Source organism: Camelina sativa, chromosome 10, assembly GCF_030686135.1.
Source record: "Camelina sativa cultivar CO46 ecotype springtype chromosome 10, ASM3068613v1".
Classification (NCBI taxonomy): domain Eukaryota; kingdom Viridiplantae; phylum Streptophyta; class Magnoliopsida; order Brassicales; family Brassicaceae; genus Camelina; species Camelina sativa.
Window position 1 is genome coordinate 14,483,053 of NC_141889.1, and position 17,080 is coordinate 14,500,132.

The following is a 17,080-nucleotide window of genomic DNA, read 5'->3' on the forward strand; positions in this document are numbered from 1 at the left end:
TAGAAAAGAACTTGAATGATCGATCATATGAATTGTAAAAAGGCAATAGAAAGTTTCTCTGTTGAGTAGTTTTGTTGTAGATAATTTAGCCTCTAATCTAACAGAGCCACCCATACATGTTCATTCATTTGACATGTCTTCAGAGACACCATATAAGATTAAGGTAGAGAATAAAAGTAACACAACAGAAAAGACAGATTCTCAAGATGAGAGATCCAAACAATACAATTAAAGAGAAGACACTTTTATTATTGATCATTTTCTCATCGTTTCGGAGAAGAAAAGTAGAAAAGCTTGGAGAACTCTTAGCCTATGAAGTGAGAATGTAGGCAATGGTGAATCCACAGAACAAACCAGGTGCATAGCCTATTGCAGCTGCAATCCAGCTCAATACTTGATCTTTCTCTTCCTTTTCTTCATCTTCATCTTGTCCTTGCTTTGTTTCTTCTTCTTCTCCACCACATTTTTTTAGGAGAGGAGCACCACATAGGCCGGGATTCTCTGCGAAAGAAGAACTGTTCTGGCTTTGAATCTGAGTGGCTTGTGGTATTGGACCTTCAAGCCTGTTGTATGAGAAGTTCATCCACTCTAGAAACGTAAGTTTCCCGAGCTCTGGTGGGATTTTGCCGGATAATCTGTTTTGAGATAGATCCAATGATTGGAGATTGGTCAACTTTGATAGAGATGGTGGAATATGGCCTGTGAAAGCGTTGTTTGACATGTTGAGCACAATCAGTTCCTTGAGCATACCAATGGATTTTGGAATATCTCCTTCGAGTCTGTTTCCGGAGACATCAATGGTTTTGTAGATTTTGAAACCACTCCCTACCAGCTCAATATTTAATCCTTTATCCGTCAGAACCACAGAGTTATGGTAGGGTTCTTGGGAACTTCCTGCAATTGCAAAACCAAGCATAATATCACAAATTTCTACGACCGATGACATTGCACTCCAACCAACGAAGTAATCTGATGGCAAGATACCACTGAAGCGATTTCCCGAAATGTCAAAGATCCGCAGGTTGGGAAAACTCATAGAACCTCCAGGAGAGGATATTGGCCCATGGAACTCGTTAGAACGAAGGACAAGCATCTGTAAGTTGGAAAACGATCTCAACCAAAATGGGAAGGTGTCAGTGATTCTGTTGTCTTCCACATTTAGAAACTGGAGACGAGTGCAGTTGATCAGAGACTTGGGAAGTTGTCCTGATAACCGGTTGCTACCAACATCAAGTGACATCAAGTTAACACTGATAAATTCCTCTGGGAAAACGCCAGAGAGACTGTTGTTCCGAAGATGCAAGATCGAAATAGTATTGAGATTCTTAAAACACCGTGGAATAGAACCGCTAAAGTTGTTGTTGGATAAAACAAGTATTTCAAGATTATCCAATTCGCAAATACATCTAGGAATCTCTCCCGAAAACTGGTTATTAGAGCCTATGAAGTAATCAATAGAGCTTGGTAACGTAGTTAGTTCTCCACTGAATGAATTCTGAGCAATGATTAGTTGCCGCAACTTTGGCAGTCTCAGTAACCACTCCGGTACTTGGCCTTTAATATGATTGTCCGAGATGTTTAAATAAAACAAACTAGTTTGGTTTTGAAGAAACATGGGCAACTCGGAAATATTGCAGGATGATAGAATCAACATCTCTATGGGTGAGGTATGATGGAGAGTTGAACTGATATTCAAATGAATCCCTGAAAGATCAAGTGACCCAAGTGATTTGAGATGCAAGAAGATGCTGAAATCAACCATGCCACTCCCTGCGCTCCAGAAATAGAAGCTAAGAAAGGATACCCTGCCTAATTTCGATATAGATACGGGGATTGGTCCACTGAAATTGTTTTCTCCAATGTATAATGTTTGAAGATTAGATTGTATAGAGATATTCCTAGAGCTCGCCCAAATGGTCCGTCCAGACATTCTTTTGCATGGGCCAAAGTTGGACAGTCCCAAATAGACAATAGTCCACAAAGTATCCATGCCCATTAAGACCATTTCCAAATGGTCATGTCCATAGACAGCCCATTTTTTTTTTTTATTGTCATTCACTTATAAAATCTGAATTTTATTTTTGTTATTTTTTTTGCTATTCACTTATAAAATCTGAGTTTTATTTTTGTTATTTTCTTTTATAAAATCTGAATTTATTTTTGTTGTTATTCACTTATAAAATCTGAGTATTATTTTTGTTATTTTCTTTTATAAAATCTGAATTTTATTTTGTTGTTTCTTTGATAAAATCTAATTTTTTTTTGTTATTTCTCTTCTAAAATTATGAGTTTGGTGGAAAATTACGTAATTACAGTTTCTCCTCAAAACCAAAATTAGAGAATCCACATTTTTTGCCAAAACCGTAAAACTGTGTTTTCGCGCCAAAACCGTAAAATTACGTTTTCTCGCCAAAACCGTAAAATTATGTTTTTCCGCCAAAACCGTAAAATTACGTTTTTCCGCCAAAACTGTAAAATTGTGTTTTTCCGCCAAAAACGTAAAAATTGTGTTTTCCCGCCAAAACCGTAAAATTACGTTTTCGCGCCAAAACCAAAAAATTACGTTTTCCCGCCAAAACCGAAAAATTACGTTTTCCCGCCAAAACCGTAAAACTGTGTTTTTCCGCCAAAACCGTAAAATCACTTTTCCTGCCAAAATCGTAAAATTGTGTTTTCCCGCCAAAATCGTAAAATTGTGTTTTCCCGCCAAAACCGTAAAATTACGTTTTCCCGCCAAAACCGTAAAACTGTGTTTTCCCGCCAAAACTGTAAATTACATTTTCCTGCCAAAACCGTAAAACTGTGTTTTCCCGCTAAAATCGTAAAATCACTTTTCCGCAAATACAATAATTTATTTGTTTTATGAAAAAAAATTATAAATGTATTTATGAAAATAAAAATTTATAAATGTAAAATATAATAATTTAAAATTATTTAGTTGTAAATGGAATTTCTCATTTTGGTAAGTGGGCAACCCATTGTCCATTTGGTTAAGCCCATATGGTCAATGGACAAAAATGGTCAAATGCCCAAATAGACCATTTATTTTTTGGTCTGACCATGGTCAGCCCATATGTATATGGACATGGGCATGTCCATGGGCGGCCGGCCCAATTGACAGCTATAGATATTCCCAATCTCAAGTGGACCGCTGAAGTCGTTTTTGCGTAGGTAAAGGCTAATCAACGAAGGGATATTGAAGAGAGAAGAGGGAACAGTTCCAGATAATGAATTTCTACTAACATCAAAATACTCCATTTTCGAGAGGCTACTCATGTTAGACGGGAGCATACCTTTGAGCTGGTTAAAACTAAGGTCGATAGAGGTGAGCTCGCTCATACTGAGCGGCATACTAGGAAATTTCCCACTGAGTGTGGCTGATTGAAGATGCAACTCTTGTTAGCTTGTTTAGACGCCCTATTGAATCCGGTAGCTCACCGGTGAAATCACTAACAGCAAGATCAAGATTAGTGAGATAAGTAAGATTTCCAAGCGAAGAAGGAATCTTTCCAAAGAGATGGCAACCACCAAGACGCAATTCCATCAAATATTTGAGGTTGCCAATAGATACTGGTAGAATACCCGAGAGATTATTGCTGGTAAGATCTAGGAACTGAAGATGTTGTAGTCTAAACAGGCTACTATTAAATCCCAAAGGGCCGTTGAGACCACTGAGCATCAGGTATAAACCAACGACCTTGCCTGTTTTAGGATCACAAGAGATACCGTCCCAAGTGCAACAATCAGTGTTGTTCCTCCACTTCTCTGTCCTCGTACCAAAAATAGAGGGATCGAACTCTTGGACAAAGAACTCGTTCTTGAACTCCCAAAGAGCATCCCTCTGGTCTGGAAGACACAAGTGGTGTTTTGCAGGAGAAGCAATAACAAGCATTGAGTTTGAAAGGCAGAAGATTAAACACAAGCTCCATATCATTTTTATCATCCTCCTCTCAATACAAGACTGCATCATTTCTCTTTGATTTTTTTTTGTTTTGTTTTTTTTTTCTGTCAAACGAATTGATCAATGGATCGTCACTTACATTTGTGGAAAAACATCAAAGCTTGACTTTAGAAGTCTCCTGTGTAGACTAATGTTGGTGCGGGATTTAGCACCTCCGACATACCGATCTAAACCGGCAAGATAAATCGATTAGTTAATTGGGAATCCGGTTAACGGTCCTAACTAGTGATCTATTTAAGGTCTGTTCAGATAAAGAGGCCCAACGATGGAGAACCGACTTCCCAATTCGCCTGACGACCGACTTAAGGAAGAAGTGGCAACTTTTCATATCTTATTTTGGGTTATAAGGAAAGTTGATATATTTTGTAGTCAAACGAAACTGTATAAAAAGGGAGAGATTTCTCCATTGTAAGGCGTCCAACAATTAATACAATAACTATCTTTCTTCATTGTTCTTGAGCAAACCCTAATTAGTTTCCTAGAGATCTAAATTCTTTTTCTTCTTAGTTGTAATCTGATTATTTGAAAGAATTCTTGAGTGAATTTGTTTCCCCCTTCAAACAAATTCATTGTGGAAACCCAGTTTCTACAATTGGTGCCGCCTGTGGGGACGCAAAATCGGCTTTACAAGTTAGTCTCTCAAAAACTTGACAAAAGAGTACTCTGAAACACCCGCGACAATGTCTCCAATTTTTGACAACGAAGTCATTGGCGCGAACCGCACCTCCTGAGGCGTAACCGACGTCACGGGCCTTGCGCTTCCTCAAGGCAACACCGAAGAACCAGGTGGCGCTCCAACCACTGCCGTTTACGTTCGTCGTAACGCCACCACTTCGGACGACTTGACCGACAATCGCACCGAACTCCCGACTGGGACCGGATTCAAAGGTGAACTTGATCATGGGATGGGGCGAACTCGAGAGCAACCAGACGACCTCGAGGCAGAGCGTTCGGATGAACAACCCTCGAACGGGGAAACGACGCGCATCACGGAGCAGCAACCTGGCGCCCAGGACAGATGATCTCACACGTTGTCTCGATTTCTCGGACATACCGATAGTCGACCAAGCAGAACGAAGGACTCTCCCTCCCCTGGCAATGTCGATCATCCGGCCGACAAATCCAAACTCAAGAATCCGTGAGACCCCGGTCTTTCAAGTCACCCCTTCAACAAGCACAGGACCTCGCCCTGAAATCAAGGAAATCCAGTCGCAGATTCGCGGCATGAGTTCTCTCCTCCATCGGGCTATCAGTACAGCCTCTGAAATCGACAAGATTGTCGAAGTCACCCGATGCACTCCTTTCACACAGCGGATTCTGCAGACGGCCATACCAAACGTCAAATTGAAACTCCCGACTTACCTTGTAGATAAGGATCCGGTCCACTTTATGAAATCTTTCATGGCAACCGTGGCCAAGGCGCGATATACTGACGAACAGAGGGATATTGGATACTACCAACTGTTCGTCGACAGTCTCTCTGGTCCCGCCCTGACTTGGTGCACAAGGCTTGAGTCGAACTCAATCGACAACTTTACCCAGTTGTCAACAGCTTTTCTCAAACATTATCGAATTTTAATTGAACGAGGTGTGACAAGTTCGGATCTCTGGGAGATGGCCCAAGAACCTGGCGAGCCCATTGGCAGCTTCCTGGGCAGATTTAAAGAAAAACTGGCGAATGTTTCCGTCCTGGAAGATACCGCGATAGCCGCTTTCATAAAAGGTTTACTTCCCGGTTCGGCTTTACGAAAGGATCTCAACATCCGGGAACCCAAAGATCTCGATGAAGCGATGCATCGAGCCTCCCGGTTTGCGCTTGTGGAACATGAAGACGCCAAGCTGGCCGCGAAAACGACACTCGAATCTCCAGCCCCCCCACGAAGGTTAGGAATCGAGAGGAATACCACGAGCCCCGAAAGCATCACGACCCTCAGGACCAAAAGAAGGGCATAGTTCATACGGTCTCAGAAGCCAATGGCCAAAGCAAACCGACGTCCGACCCAAAGGAGTTGTACTGTGATTTCCATATGGTACATGGCCATGTCACGGACGAGTGCATGCACTTGAAGAATTATCTCTATGGAAAATATCTTTCTGGCGAAGTAGAAGTCGTCAATCCAACGGTGGCCGCGGTGCAAGAGCTGGTGGTCGAGGTTACGCGAACAACGGCCTGACCAACAACATTCAACAGCTAGCGAGTCAAGTATTCGCCGACCACCAAGGAGAGATGCCCCAAGAAAATGAACTACCTGGTCCCCTGAAGCGACAACAAGGGCAGAATCCCGAGCGAGCTAACTCCCCTCACTGAGGTCGAATAACTATGATACTTGGTCCGCCAGAGGATTGCACCGATTCTGTTCGAGCATTAAAAAAGAGGGCACGCTAAGTTTGCAGCCATCAGGCAGTCTCGAGCGAACCTCCACTCTGTTCGGAGCCAATATCGTTCATGGCGGAAGATGCCAAAGGGATTCAACACCCTCATTCGGACCCCCTGGTCATCGAAGTAACCATGGGCAAATTCGACGTCGAGAGAGTCTTGGTGGATACTCGAAGCACTGTAAACGTTCTCTTCTGGCAGACGTTAGAGAAGATGGGTATCACATCCAAGCAGGTGAAGCCCGAGACCCGAACGTTGGCTGGCTACGATGGAATCGCCAAAATGTTGATGGGCAATGTAACGCTGCAAATGCGTGCTCGAGGAGTGACCCGGAAAACTAAGTTTGTGGTCGTCGACACACCGTCGATTTATAACGCTATTATGGGATCACCATGGATATATGCAATGCAAGCCGTGCCGTCAACTTACCATCTCTGCCTGAAATTCCCAAGCTCAACAGGGATTTGTACGTTGTATGGTGATCAGAGGATGGCCCGATCTTGCAAAGGAAAAACCAGGACGCATAGCAATTACAGAGCGGGGACCATCCCGTCGGTCCCCATAAGCCGGAGCGAGACCTTCTCAAGTCTCCGGAATGTCGGATAATCCAAGCAAATATCGACCCTATGGATCCATCACGAACTGTCGGGCTGGGGGCCGAACTGGAAGACGATTCTAAGGTACAACTCTTCGCTTTCCTACAATCTTTGTCCTCCACATTTGCTTGGTCAACAAAGGATATGGTCGGGATTAGCCCCGACGTCATCTGCCACAAGCTCAATATCGACCTGACATTCAAACCAGTTAGGCAGAAACGCAGGCGTCTGAGTCCAGATCAAGCAAAAGCATTTTAAGACGAGGTCGAACGTTTACTCAAAGCAGATCAAATAATGGAGGTCAAGTATCCTGATTGGTTGGCCAACCCGGTCGTGGTAAAAAAGAAAAACGGAAAATGGAGAATGCGTGGATTTCACAGATCTGAACAAAGCGTGTCCTAAGGATAGCTTCCCTTTGCCGCACTTAGACCGACTTGTCGAAGCCCAATAGGGAACCAATTGCTCTCGTTCATGGACGCATTCTCAGGATACAACCAAATCGCCATGAGTTCGACGGATCGTGGAAAAACGACATTCATCACGGACAAAGGAACCTATTGTTACAAAGTTATGCTATTCGGATTGTAAAACGCCGGGGCAACCTACCAAAGGTTGGTCAATATGATGTTTGCCTATCTGCTCGGACGAACTATGGAGGTCTACATCGACGACATGTTGGTCAAGTCTTTAAACGTGGAGCAGATGAAACTGAATCCAACGAAGTGCACGTTTGGAGTTATATCACGCGAATTCCTAGGATACATCGTTACTGAGAGAGGAATATAAGCCAACCCCAAACAGATTGAAGCCATACTGGGCCTCCCGTCCCCTACTAACAAACGGGAGGTGCAGCGCTTGAATGGCCGGATCACTGTTCTAAATCGTTTCATCGCCCGATCAACGGATAAATGCCTTCCCTTCTATCAGCTCCTCCGAGGAAACAAGGATTTTCATTGGAACGACGGTTGCGAGATCGTCTTTCGGCAGTTGAAGGAATATCTGACCAGTCAACCGGTGCTAGTAAAACCAGACACCAATATTTTATACTAGCAATGCCCTCAATGACGCGGAGTCAAGATATACTACGCTAGAAAAACTGGCTCTCGTTGTGATCACCGCTGCGTGCAAACTTCGACCTTAGTTCCAGTCACATTCCGTCGTCGTGTTTACCGATCAGCTGCTCCAAACTATCCTCCATAGCCCCCTTCAGTCCGGACGCATGGCAAAATGGGCGGTCGAGTTGAGTGAGTACGATATCGAATATCGTTCTCGACCAAGCTTGAAGTCACAAGTCCTAGCCGATTTCATTACTGAGCTTTCTCCTGAGCTCGAAGACCCAACTCCTAAGGAAGAGCATTGGACCATGTTCGTCGACGGTTCATCATCTCATCAGGGATCCGGTGTGGGACTCATTCTCCGATCTCCCAGCGGCGAAGTGATTGAGCAAGCATTGAAGCTCAACTTCAAAGCATCCAATAACGAAACGGAATACGAGGACTAGGAGTGACACACCTGCAAGTCTTCTGTGATTCCCAGCTGGTGGTCAGTCAGTTCAGTGGTGAGTTCGATACGAAGAACGCATATGCTCTTGCATCCTTGGCAAATTGCTCGGATCCTGATTTGCGGCGCATAATTCATGTTGAGTGCGTCGAGGCACCCAGCATCGATCTAGCCAACCTGGTCTCCGTTACAATGACGATTCGGTTCTGATGGAAGTTGACGAGCCAATGGAAGACCTAACGGATGTCACAAAGCCACCTGATGATTGGCAAATCGAGATTAAGCTTTATATCTCCGAAGGGGTCGTCCCGCCAGATCGTTGAACAGCTCGGCGTTTAAAAGCTCAAAGCGCTAGATACGTCCTCTTGGATGGAAGCTTATACCGTCGCAGTTCGTCCGGAGTGTTCCTTACATGCGTTAGCTGCGAGGAGGCCGAACGAATCATGATGGAAGTACACGAAGATGACGGTGGCAACCACTCCGGTAGACGGGCGCTTGCTTTGAAAATCAAGAAGGATGGTCATTATCGGCCAACCATAGTTGCTGATTGTGAGGCCTTCTCGGCGAAGTGTGAAGCTTGCCAGCGTCATGGGCCAATGCGACACGTTATGCCCGAATTATTAAGTACTGTAACGGCCCAGTATCCTTTCATGCGTTGGGCCATGGACCTTGTAGGGCCTCTTCCGCCGTCGAGATCCAAGAAGTTTGTTCTGGTACTAACCGATTACTGCACCAAATGGGTGGAAGCGGAGTCGTTCACTAAGATCCCGTCTTTGGACGTGACTAATTTTATATGGAAAAACATCATATGTCGTCATGGATTTCCTTATGAAATCATCACCGATAATGGTACACAGTTTACCTCGCTCATCACCAGACGTTTCCTGAGTAAGTGGCAAATTTGTCTGAGTACGTTAACTCCCCGATATCCACAAGGGAACGGTCAAGCCGAGGCGACGAACAAATCAATCATAGTTGGACTGAAGAAACGATTCGGTTGGAGAAAAGGAGCGTGGGCAGATCATCTCGATGGTGTACTATGGTCCTACCGAACAACCCCACAGCGATCTACAGGACAATCACCTTTTTCTCTGACTTATGGGATTAAGGCGCCTGTCCCGGCAGAAGCAAAAGTCCCAACACTTCATCGAACCATGATGGTCGATAATCCTGATCTTAATAACGATATGCTAACCGATCATATCGACTTCGCTGAAGAATTACGCGACCAGGCTTTAGTTCAGATTCAACAATATCAAGATGCAGCAACTCGGTATTATAACAAGACTGTTCGTCAGCGACGTTTCAGCGAAGGTGACTTGGTCCTACGAGAAGTTTACGAGAATACCAGAGAGCTTAACGCCGGTAAACTCGGCGCTCGGTGGAAGGGGCCATATCTGATATCCAAAGCAGTTCGTCCTGGCGTTTACGAGCTTATGACCATGGCTGGAGAACGAATCCAGAACTCGTGGAACGCTGCACATTTGAAGCATTACTACTATTAGGTCGCCTTCGCAACCTTTCCTACAAGGTTTTGGGAACCCAACCTCCACCTATTTTTTGTTTGTACAACGAAATACGACTGGCTTGATCCCTGTTTCAGGGTACGTAGGAAATTCCTTATATTTTGTTAAAGATTAAGCGAATGCAGCTAGAATTTCAATAAAATTCATTTTTTTGTCGAAATTTCCATTGAATGTGCGAGTCAATTACATTTTGTTTGGCAGTTCGGCAGAAAAATTAATCTTAAAAAAAACAACGTTCAGCGGCAAGCATCCTATGAGTGAACTCGATCAAAAAGTTTTGCCGCAAGCCCTCTAGCGTTCTGGACGGTCCTGCAATCTCAGGATGGGAGCTGGGCCGGATAGGTCAGACTCCAACGGTTCTTCCACCGCCAGTTCATTCACTGCAGTTCGCCAGATCTGCCGCTCCCGCTGCAAGGCTTCTAGCCTTTTGATTCGCAACCCGGAACCCTTGGACACCATGTCCTCTATAAAGGCACATGGGCCCTCAACTAGATGGCGTTCACGGAAGGCCTAACCCGTCGATTCCAAGTAATTAACGAACTGGATCAGCCTCTTCAGACAAGCCTGGTAGACCCAGACGTCTGTTATGAACGAGAAGGCAATTTTCCCCAGGGGTTCGCAGTCGCTTTCGGGTAGATCGGGCACCTCCATCCGATCAACTAGTTCTTTGCACGCCGAGTGCTCAGCAAGTAGACGGTTCATACACCACTGCGCCAGAAAGTAACCTTCGTCGATAAGCTCGTACAGAACTCGGATGGTCCCTACCAAACAGTAGAGACGATGGAGCTGGTCAAGTTTTGGGTGAAGCGCCTAGATATACGCACCCATTATTTTACGACAAGCTCGATATCCTCGGAGCTCTTGTTGTAAAGGAGACACTCCCGGTTCGATGGTCTCGGAGCTTGGAATGAACTCACTAGATCGGGAAGTTTCTCCTACTTCTTGAGGGGAGGTGTCCTTTCCCAGGCCCTCCTTAACCAAACAGATCTTTTCTATGTTTCTATTTTTTGTTGGAGTTGCGAATGTCTAACAAAGATCCAACCCCTCCTCTATTTATACTCCAACTTCGTAAACAACCGCTATGAATTCCACCAATCTGAGTACAACAGATTTTTCGCTGCGTCCCGAGAATCGCAATTAAAGACCGTGCAAACATTCAATGTTTCTAGCCACGTGTCAAAAATATATATATATATATATATATATATATGTATGAACTTCTAAAATTAAGTCTGCTTCAGTTCGGACCGAACTCTTTGATATATTTTTTGATACCCTGGCCAGGTGATCAACTTGCGTCGAAGGCACAAATTTTCTTACGGAGGGATAAGCCGAACCCAAAGTATTTATTTCGCACCCGTTGTCTTTCTTTCATTGTTAGGGATAAGCCGAACCCAGAGTATTTATTTCGCACACGACCTTTAGTTCAGACGGAATGGTTAGTCGAATCCAAAGAATAATTTCGCAGTCTGACTTCCGAACTAAAGTAAAAGAGGTAAGCCGAGTCCAGGATCTCGCCCTCTGAACAAACACGTTTTGTTAGGGATAAATGTCCCACTTTCAAAACCCATCTCTTCGGAGCCTAGAGGGGTTGCTTTCACAAGTGGCGTAAATATGAAAATTACTTGATATAAGCCAGGAGACGTCCCTCTTCTTGTACATTTTTCGAATAAAATGAAACTTTATTTATTGCAAACACAATTTGTCTAAACTCGACAACTCATCGTAAAATAATACTAAGAATGTTTCGAATCGCTAAATTGCAAGTACATCGGTTATCCTGAACTTAGGGTAAACCCGGCTGCGATCCTTCGAGTATCCGCCTTAAGACGTTTCAGCATGGGCCATAAGAGCTGAAGTCATGTTTTCTCCCTCTCATCGGGACGGGATTCCAGTGCCATGATCTTTTGCTCCGCCTCGTCAAGACGACGGACGGCTCTTTTCCGTTTCGACTTCAATGTGGTGACCTCAGCTTCTAGCATAGCTAGACGGTCGTCGATCTCGTTCTTCTTCAGGCGATGATAGTAAAGTTTATGGCATTGCTCATGATGCACAGATTCTATATGCTTGCCAAGAAAATATAAAAAGGATCTCAAGTTAGAATTGATATTCGATAGGACATATTGCAAATTTAGCTCGAGAATGTTACCTGGTTGACAAAGGCATGAGCTGCAGCAGCTTCTACATTATTAGCACTTTTATATATGTAGAACGGTTGACTTCGGTAGGCATGAACTCGCCACTTAGCGAAAAGCTCGGTTCACTCGGAATGGAGTTCGCCGAGTAGTAACATTAGTTACAATACTTGATCAAGCACGATGGCATAGCCGTTACCCTGTCGAATCCGTTTTCGATCCAAAATCTTGGATAAGACTCAAGCAGCTTTAGTTTGCACAACAGATCGTTCCGCGTTTGTTCTACCGCAGCAAGTCGTTTCCGATATTTGGCATGATGTTCTTCAATGTGAAAAAGGAAAGTCTCCAGTTTCGCTCTTGCTTCAGGAGTAACGCGGAACAGCAACATCCACTGAGCTCGGATGTGTGGGTAGTAGGGCATTCCCCTTTTGATAGCCTCCAAATTTGAGAATGTCGGGAAATCATTCCCAATTTCAACCAAGGGATCAATACTGCCGACGGAGCTTGGCATCTCTTACGAATGAAACTGCGTTGCGAGTTTATGATTCGATTAGGAATGGCACTGAGATATTTATATTGGTTCCTGGGGATGCTTTTCCAATTCCAGGATTGGGAAAGTTAGCTTTTCTTTTTGGCGCTAGTTCCCTTTTTACATAAAGGAAATTTCTCATCAAAGCATCAAAAGGAAATTTGCTGAAAAGGACTATTGCAAAATTCAACCGCAAAACGGGAAATGTTTTAACAGGGATTTTCACATCCCTTTTCACGAAAGTTCAAAATAATAATAATAATAAAAGTACATAAGGAGTTATGGTTTCAAGCTTCAGAAAGATTGGACAAGTCGGCTCGGAAAGCTCCGGCGTTGGATCCATGCTGATCTCGGACAGAGTTGGGCGCAATGTTCCCAGGATGAAGTATTCCAAAGCCAAGCTGATCTGGAGACATGGTGAGGTTGCCTTCACCCAGATCTAGGAGTTCTAGGGCCTCAACAGCTTCCAAGGCTTTTGCCCTTTTCTCCTGAATCTCTAAGATCAGTTCTTCAGGAATAGTTGCCCCCTTTCTGAGCAAATACTCCACGGTTTCCCTGACTCCAACCTCTTGATTGTTAATCCAAGGAAACAATGCGTTAGGTCACCTACACAAAATCTGGACAAAGTTAAAAGGAAGCAGTGTTACGAACCATTAGATGAGACTCGGCGATGTCGAGGTATGCTATTTCAAATTCCAATCTGCTTGTCTTAGGAAGAATTCGAGAGGAAACCATCAAGTTCTGAAAAAGATCACTGGAAGCTGCCCGATTCGTGACCAGGGGACTATCACCGAAGTAGTCAAAAGCGAATCGGTCAGTTTTATCGTTCCTCCTTTTCACGCGGAATCTGTCAGCAGATTCCAATTCGGCATCTTTAGCCGAACGCTTGCGAGTGACTGCGGGTTCTGGTTCGGAAACAAGGTCTTCTCCGATCTGTTTTTTATTGTTTAACTTCTTCTTCTTTTTTCTTGTTTCCCTGGTTTCAAGCGAGAGGATGTTTTCTTCGGCGTTCGGAGGATCGGCCCCTTCTAGAGTCAAAGGATGGTCACCCAACAACACGGTATCCTCAAGACCGACAATGTCGACGTTTATGTCGTCATCCTGAATAGGGTCAGTTTCAGGTCGAGCTTCAGCGTGAGGACTCGGACATACGACCTAAAGGGAACTGGCATCAAAAACGCGGGATCTGACAGGTTCCGAGGTTTTCCCCAGAGAATTCGCGAAACTCGGAAATGTTGTCCTAGCTTTGCCCATCGCTTTCTCGACACGGATACGAGTGATAAATTCCCACGGCCGATTAGAACTGGATAGTAATGCGTCTCAGACGGATTGATAACCGCGAGCTAGATGTGTAGGACAGAATGGGCGATCTGAAAACCAAAGAACGAAAAGTTAAAACAAGTTAGAAGTGTTATGATCGATCAAAGCAAACAAATAATGAAAAATCTACCCGGAGTTCCATTTCACACTCTCTGATGGATGCCTAGCGGGTTCTCGAATGAGTGTTGGTCGACGCGAACAAAGAAATAGCGGGCAGCCCACTTTTTGAAATTGCTAACTATCTTGCCGGGGAGGAAAAAAAAACAGCAAACAAAGCTCAAAGGAGGATAAGAATAGAATAAGTCTGGGGGAGAGGAAGACTACCACATGTTGTAAAAAGATATATCTTGCTTGTTATGGTATAGTACGAGAATGAGTCTAGAAGGTTCTTGACATTGATCAAATTGATGAGACCCACGGAGAAGTACATGGTGATTCGATTTGGATTTGTCTGCTAAGCATATGGATTATGGTTTGGATGATCATGGCAGTACCTTAGAGAGAAAATGAGTTTATGTGTTTTCAAACCTCTTTCACAGGTCTAAGTTTTTGTTTTGCTTGAGGGCAAGCAAAGACTAAGTCTGGGGGAGTTGCTATATCATGGTTTTTATGGTTTTTAACCATGATATTAGGAGTCTTTTATAGTCTTTTGATTTGTTTTGTAGGATGTTTTAGAGTCTTAACAGGTCTTCTAGGATTTTGGCATTGAAGGAGCAAAATGGAGCAATTATAAGGGATTTTGGAGCAATTCAGCTAAGGAAGAGAACTTGGAGCCGAGGAAGGATGAGAGTGTCGATTGACACTGCCTTAGCATCGATCGACACCATGTTCAGCCGAGAGAGAAGCAAGTTTTGGAAATTTTACAAATCTGTCCCAAAGTTTTCCATATTTGCATCATTAGTCTCTAACGTGTTTTTGGACATTTAAATAGTATTTTTAGGTTTTAGAAGCCCCTTAAGTTTTATTCTAAAAACTTTTATTTTTCTGCAACCCTATGAGATTTTAAGAGCTTTTGGAAGAGAGAGATCTGAACTATTTTGAGAGAAGAATTCATAAACTCCCTATTTACTCTTTTAATTTCAATTGCTTATTATTCAGAATTATGTTTTGTTCTTCATTGAATATGTCTGAGTAGTTTGCTTGTTAGGTTCAGGGTTTTTCACAGGGATTTTATGATTTATTAGATCTGTTTATTTAGGATTCATTATCTTTTTAGATCTTCATCATAGGTTGTTCTTCATATTAATCTTTGATTGACCATCTAGAATTAATACCTAGGAAACTAAATTGATATGAGAATATAATTGATTTTCCTGATAAAACTTTTTGATGAGCAAAATTACTTCTTGCAAAGAGATTTGATTTAGTAATTTTGTGAACTTATCTAAACCTGTTTTTAAAGCTGATTTTTAACCTAGAATTTTATAAAGAGATTTGGATTTTCTGGTTTTAAATTTAGATAATATTTGCAGTGAGAACTGATTTATTTTACAAAAGAGTTTAGAGTTCTAGATCAGATTTTAATTGCTTGAATCCTATTTAATTATTGATTTAATATTTTGTAATTTCCTGAGAAATTCACTCGACCTGGCTTTTTGATCTCTTGAATTTACAACAGTTTAATTTAATATTTTTCATTGCCTTTTTAATTTAAATCATCTTTTTAGCGTAGTAACAAAACTCTATAGTTTATTGTGTTTGATATTGAGTCTCTGTGGAATTCGACCCCTAAGTATTACAGTGACCTCTTAATTTGAGAGAGTAGCTCTAGGGTAAATTTGAGCATATCATATTTTGGCGCTGTTGTCGGGGATTCTTTAATCTACCATTAGATTTGAGTTTTTAATTTCGGCTAAACTTTTGTTATTATTTTCTACTTACACGTTTTTGTTTTTCTTCTCTTTGGTGTTTCAGGTACATGCCTAATAAGCGTAACACAAGGAGCAACAAGACTGATCCTACTGTAAATCTTTCAAACCAAGATTTGGGAAAACTTGAGCGTGAGAACAGAAAAGCAGCCAAATCCTTGAAGATGGTTAACACAATCATTTTGGTTCGTGATGAGGATGGTGTTTTGAAGGATCAAGAGGGCCACTTGCGCATCATTTAAAATAGGTGACCAATCAAAATATAAGAATTAATACAACTCAGCATATTCATCCAATAATAAATTTTCTTTTTATTTTTCTCTTCCTCGTGTATATATGTGAAACATGATATAACTTTAGTCATTTAAAAACTCTCCAACGCTTACACAATTTTTGTTTTCATATAAAGCTTGAAGAATTTTTTTTAATTAAGTTACTTGTCGATTTTTTGCAAAAGTTATGTCGGATGGTAACAATTCAAAATTCTCCAAAAAAATAGAAAAATAAATCTATCAGTAAATTTCAACAGAATTATCAATTGGATTGTAAATTTGTAATTTTTCTAACTACAATGTTACGTAGCAGATAAAGAAATAATTTTGTGCAAATAATATAAACAAAAATGGCTCCATCGGTGCTGCTGATTTCAAGCAAAATGCATACATCCCTTAATTCTATTGTTTGTTTCTATCTGTTAGAAATTGGCTACAAGAAATTTCTTAATTTGTTACGAATTGTTTTTTATCATGAATATTATGTAGAAAATCAGAGGAAAACTCTAATGCTGATTTTGGGAAAAACCTTTGTTGTGTTTTGGTTGATTAACTCAAATAATCTGAAAAAATTCTCAAGTATATTCGGCTCAACAAGTTACGTTTGAGGCTATCATCTTAGAAGTACTATGATCTATGTGATTTTTTGTTTCCAGCTTATGTGTATACTTATATGGTTTCTTTTATGCGTCTGAGTGTCTTTGATCTGATTTGGTGGTTTTAGAACTTTTGATGAGTTGAGGAAACTTGATATTTTATTCATTAAGGGACACAGAATTCTTTAAAAATCTTGGTTACATATTATTTCTAATCTAACATCATTTTGATAGTTTATTTTATTCTAAATAACAATTCGCACTATTTGCAGAGTAAAATAATTATTAAATAATTTTACTGTAATTTATATAAACAAAATCTATAATATTTATCTGTAAAATTATTATTTGGGATCTAAAATTTATTTGTATAGTATACATTTTCAGTTTATTTGAATAT

At 41.9% G+C, this 17,080-nt stretch overlaps 2 protein-coding genes across 2 annotated transcripts; one reads left to right on the plus strand and one right to left on the minus strand.

The window, feature by feature from the left end:
* Positions 1-178: 178 nt before the first annotated feature.
* On the minus strand, positions 179-6,213 carry LOC104719069 (receptor-like protein 48). Its single transcript, XM_087468493.1, has 3 exons — positions 3,369-6,213; positions 3,294-3,334; positions 179-1,770 (listed from the first exon to the last, which is right to left on the minus strand). Exons 1-3 carry the CDS (start codon positions 3,968-3,970, stop codon positions 311-313), a joined length of 2,103 nt encoding a protein of 700 aa, XP_087324619.1. The 5' UTR covers positions 3,971-6,213; the 3' UTR covers positions 179-310.
* A 194-nt stretch (positions 6,214-6,407) lies between these two features.
* On the plus strand, positions 6,408-6,944 carry LOC104720412 (uncharacterized). The gene has a single exon (XM_010438316.2). It carries the CDS (start codon positions 6,408-6,410, stop codon positions 6,942-6,944), a length of 537 nt encoding a protein of 178 aa, XP_010436618.1.
* Positions 6,945-17,080: the final 10,136 nt, after the last annotated feature.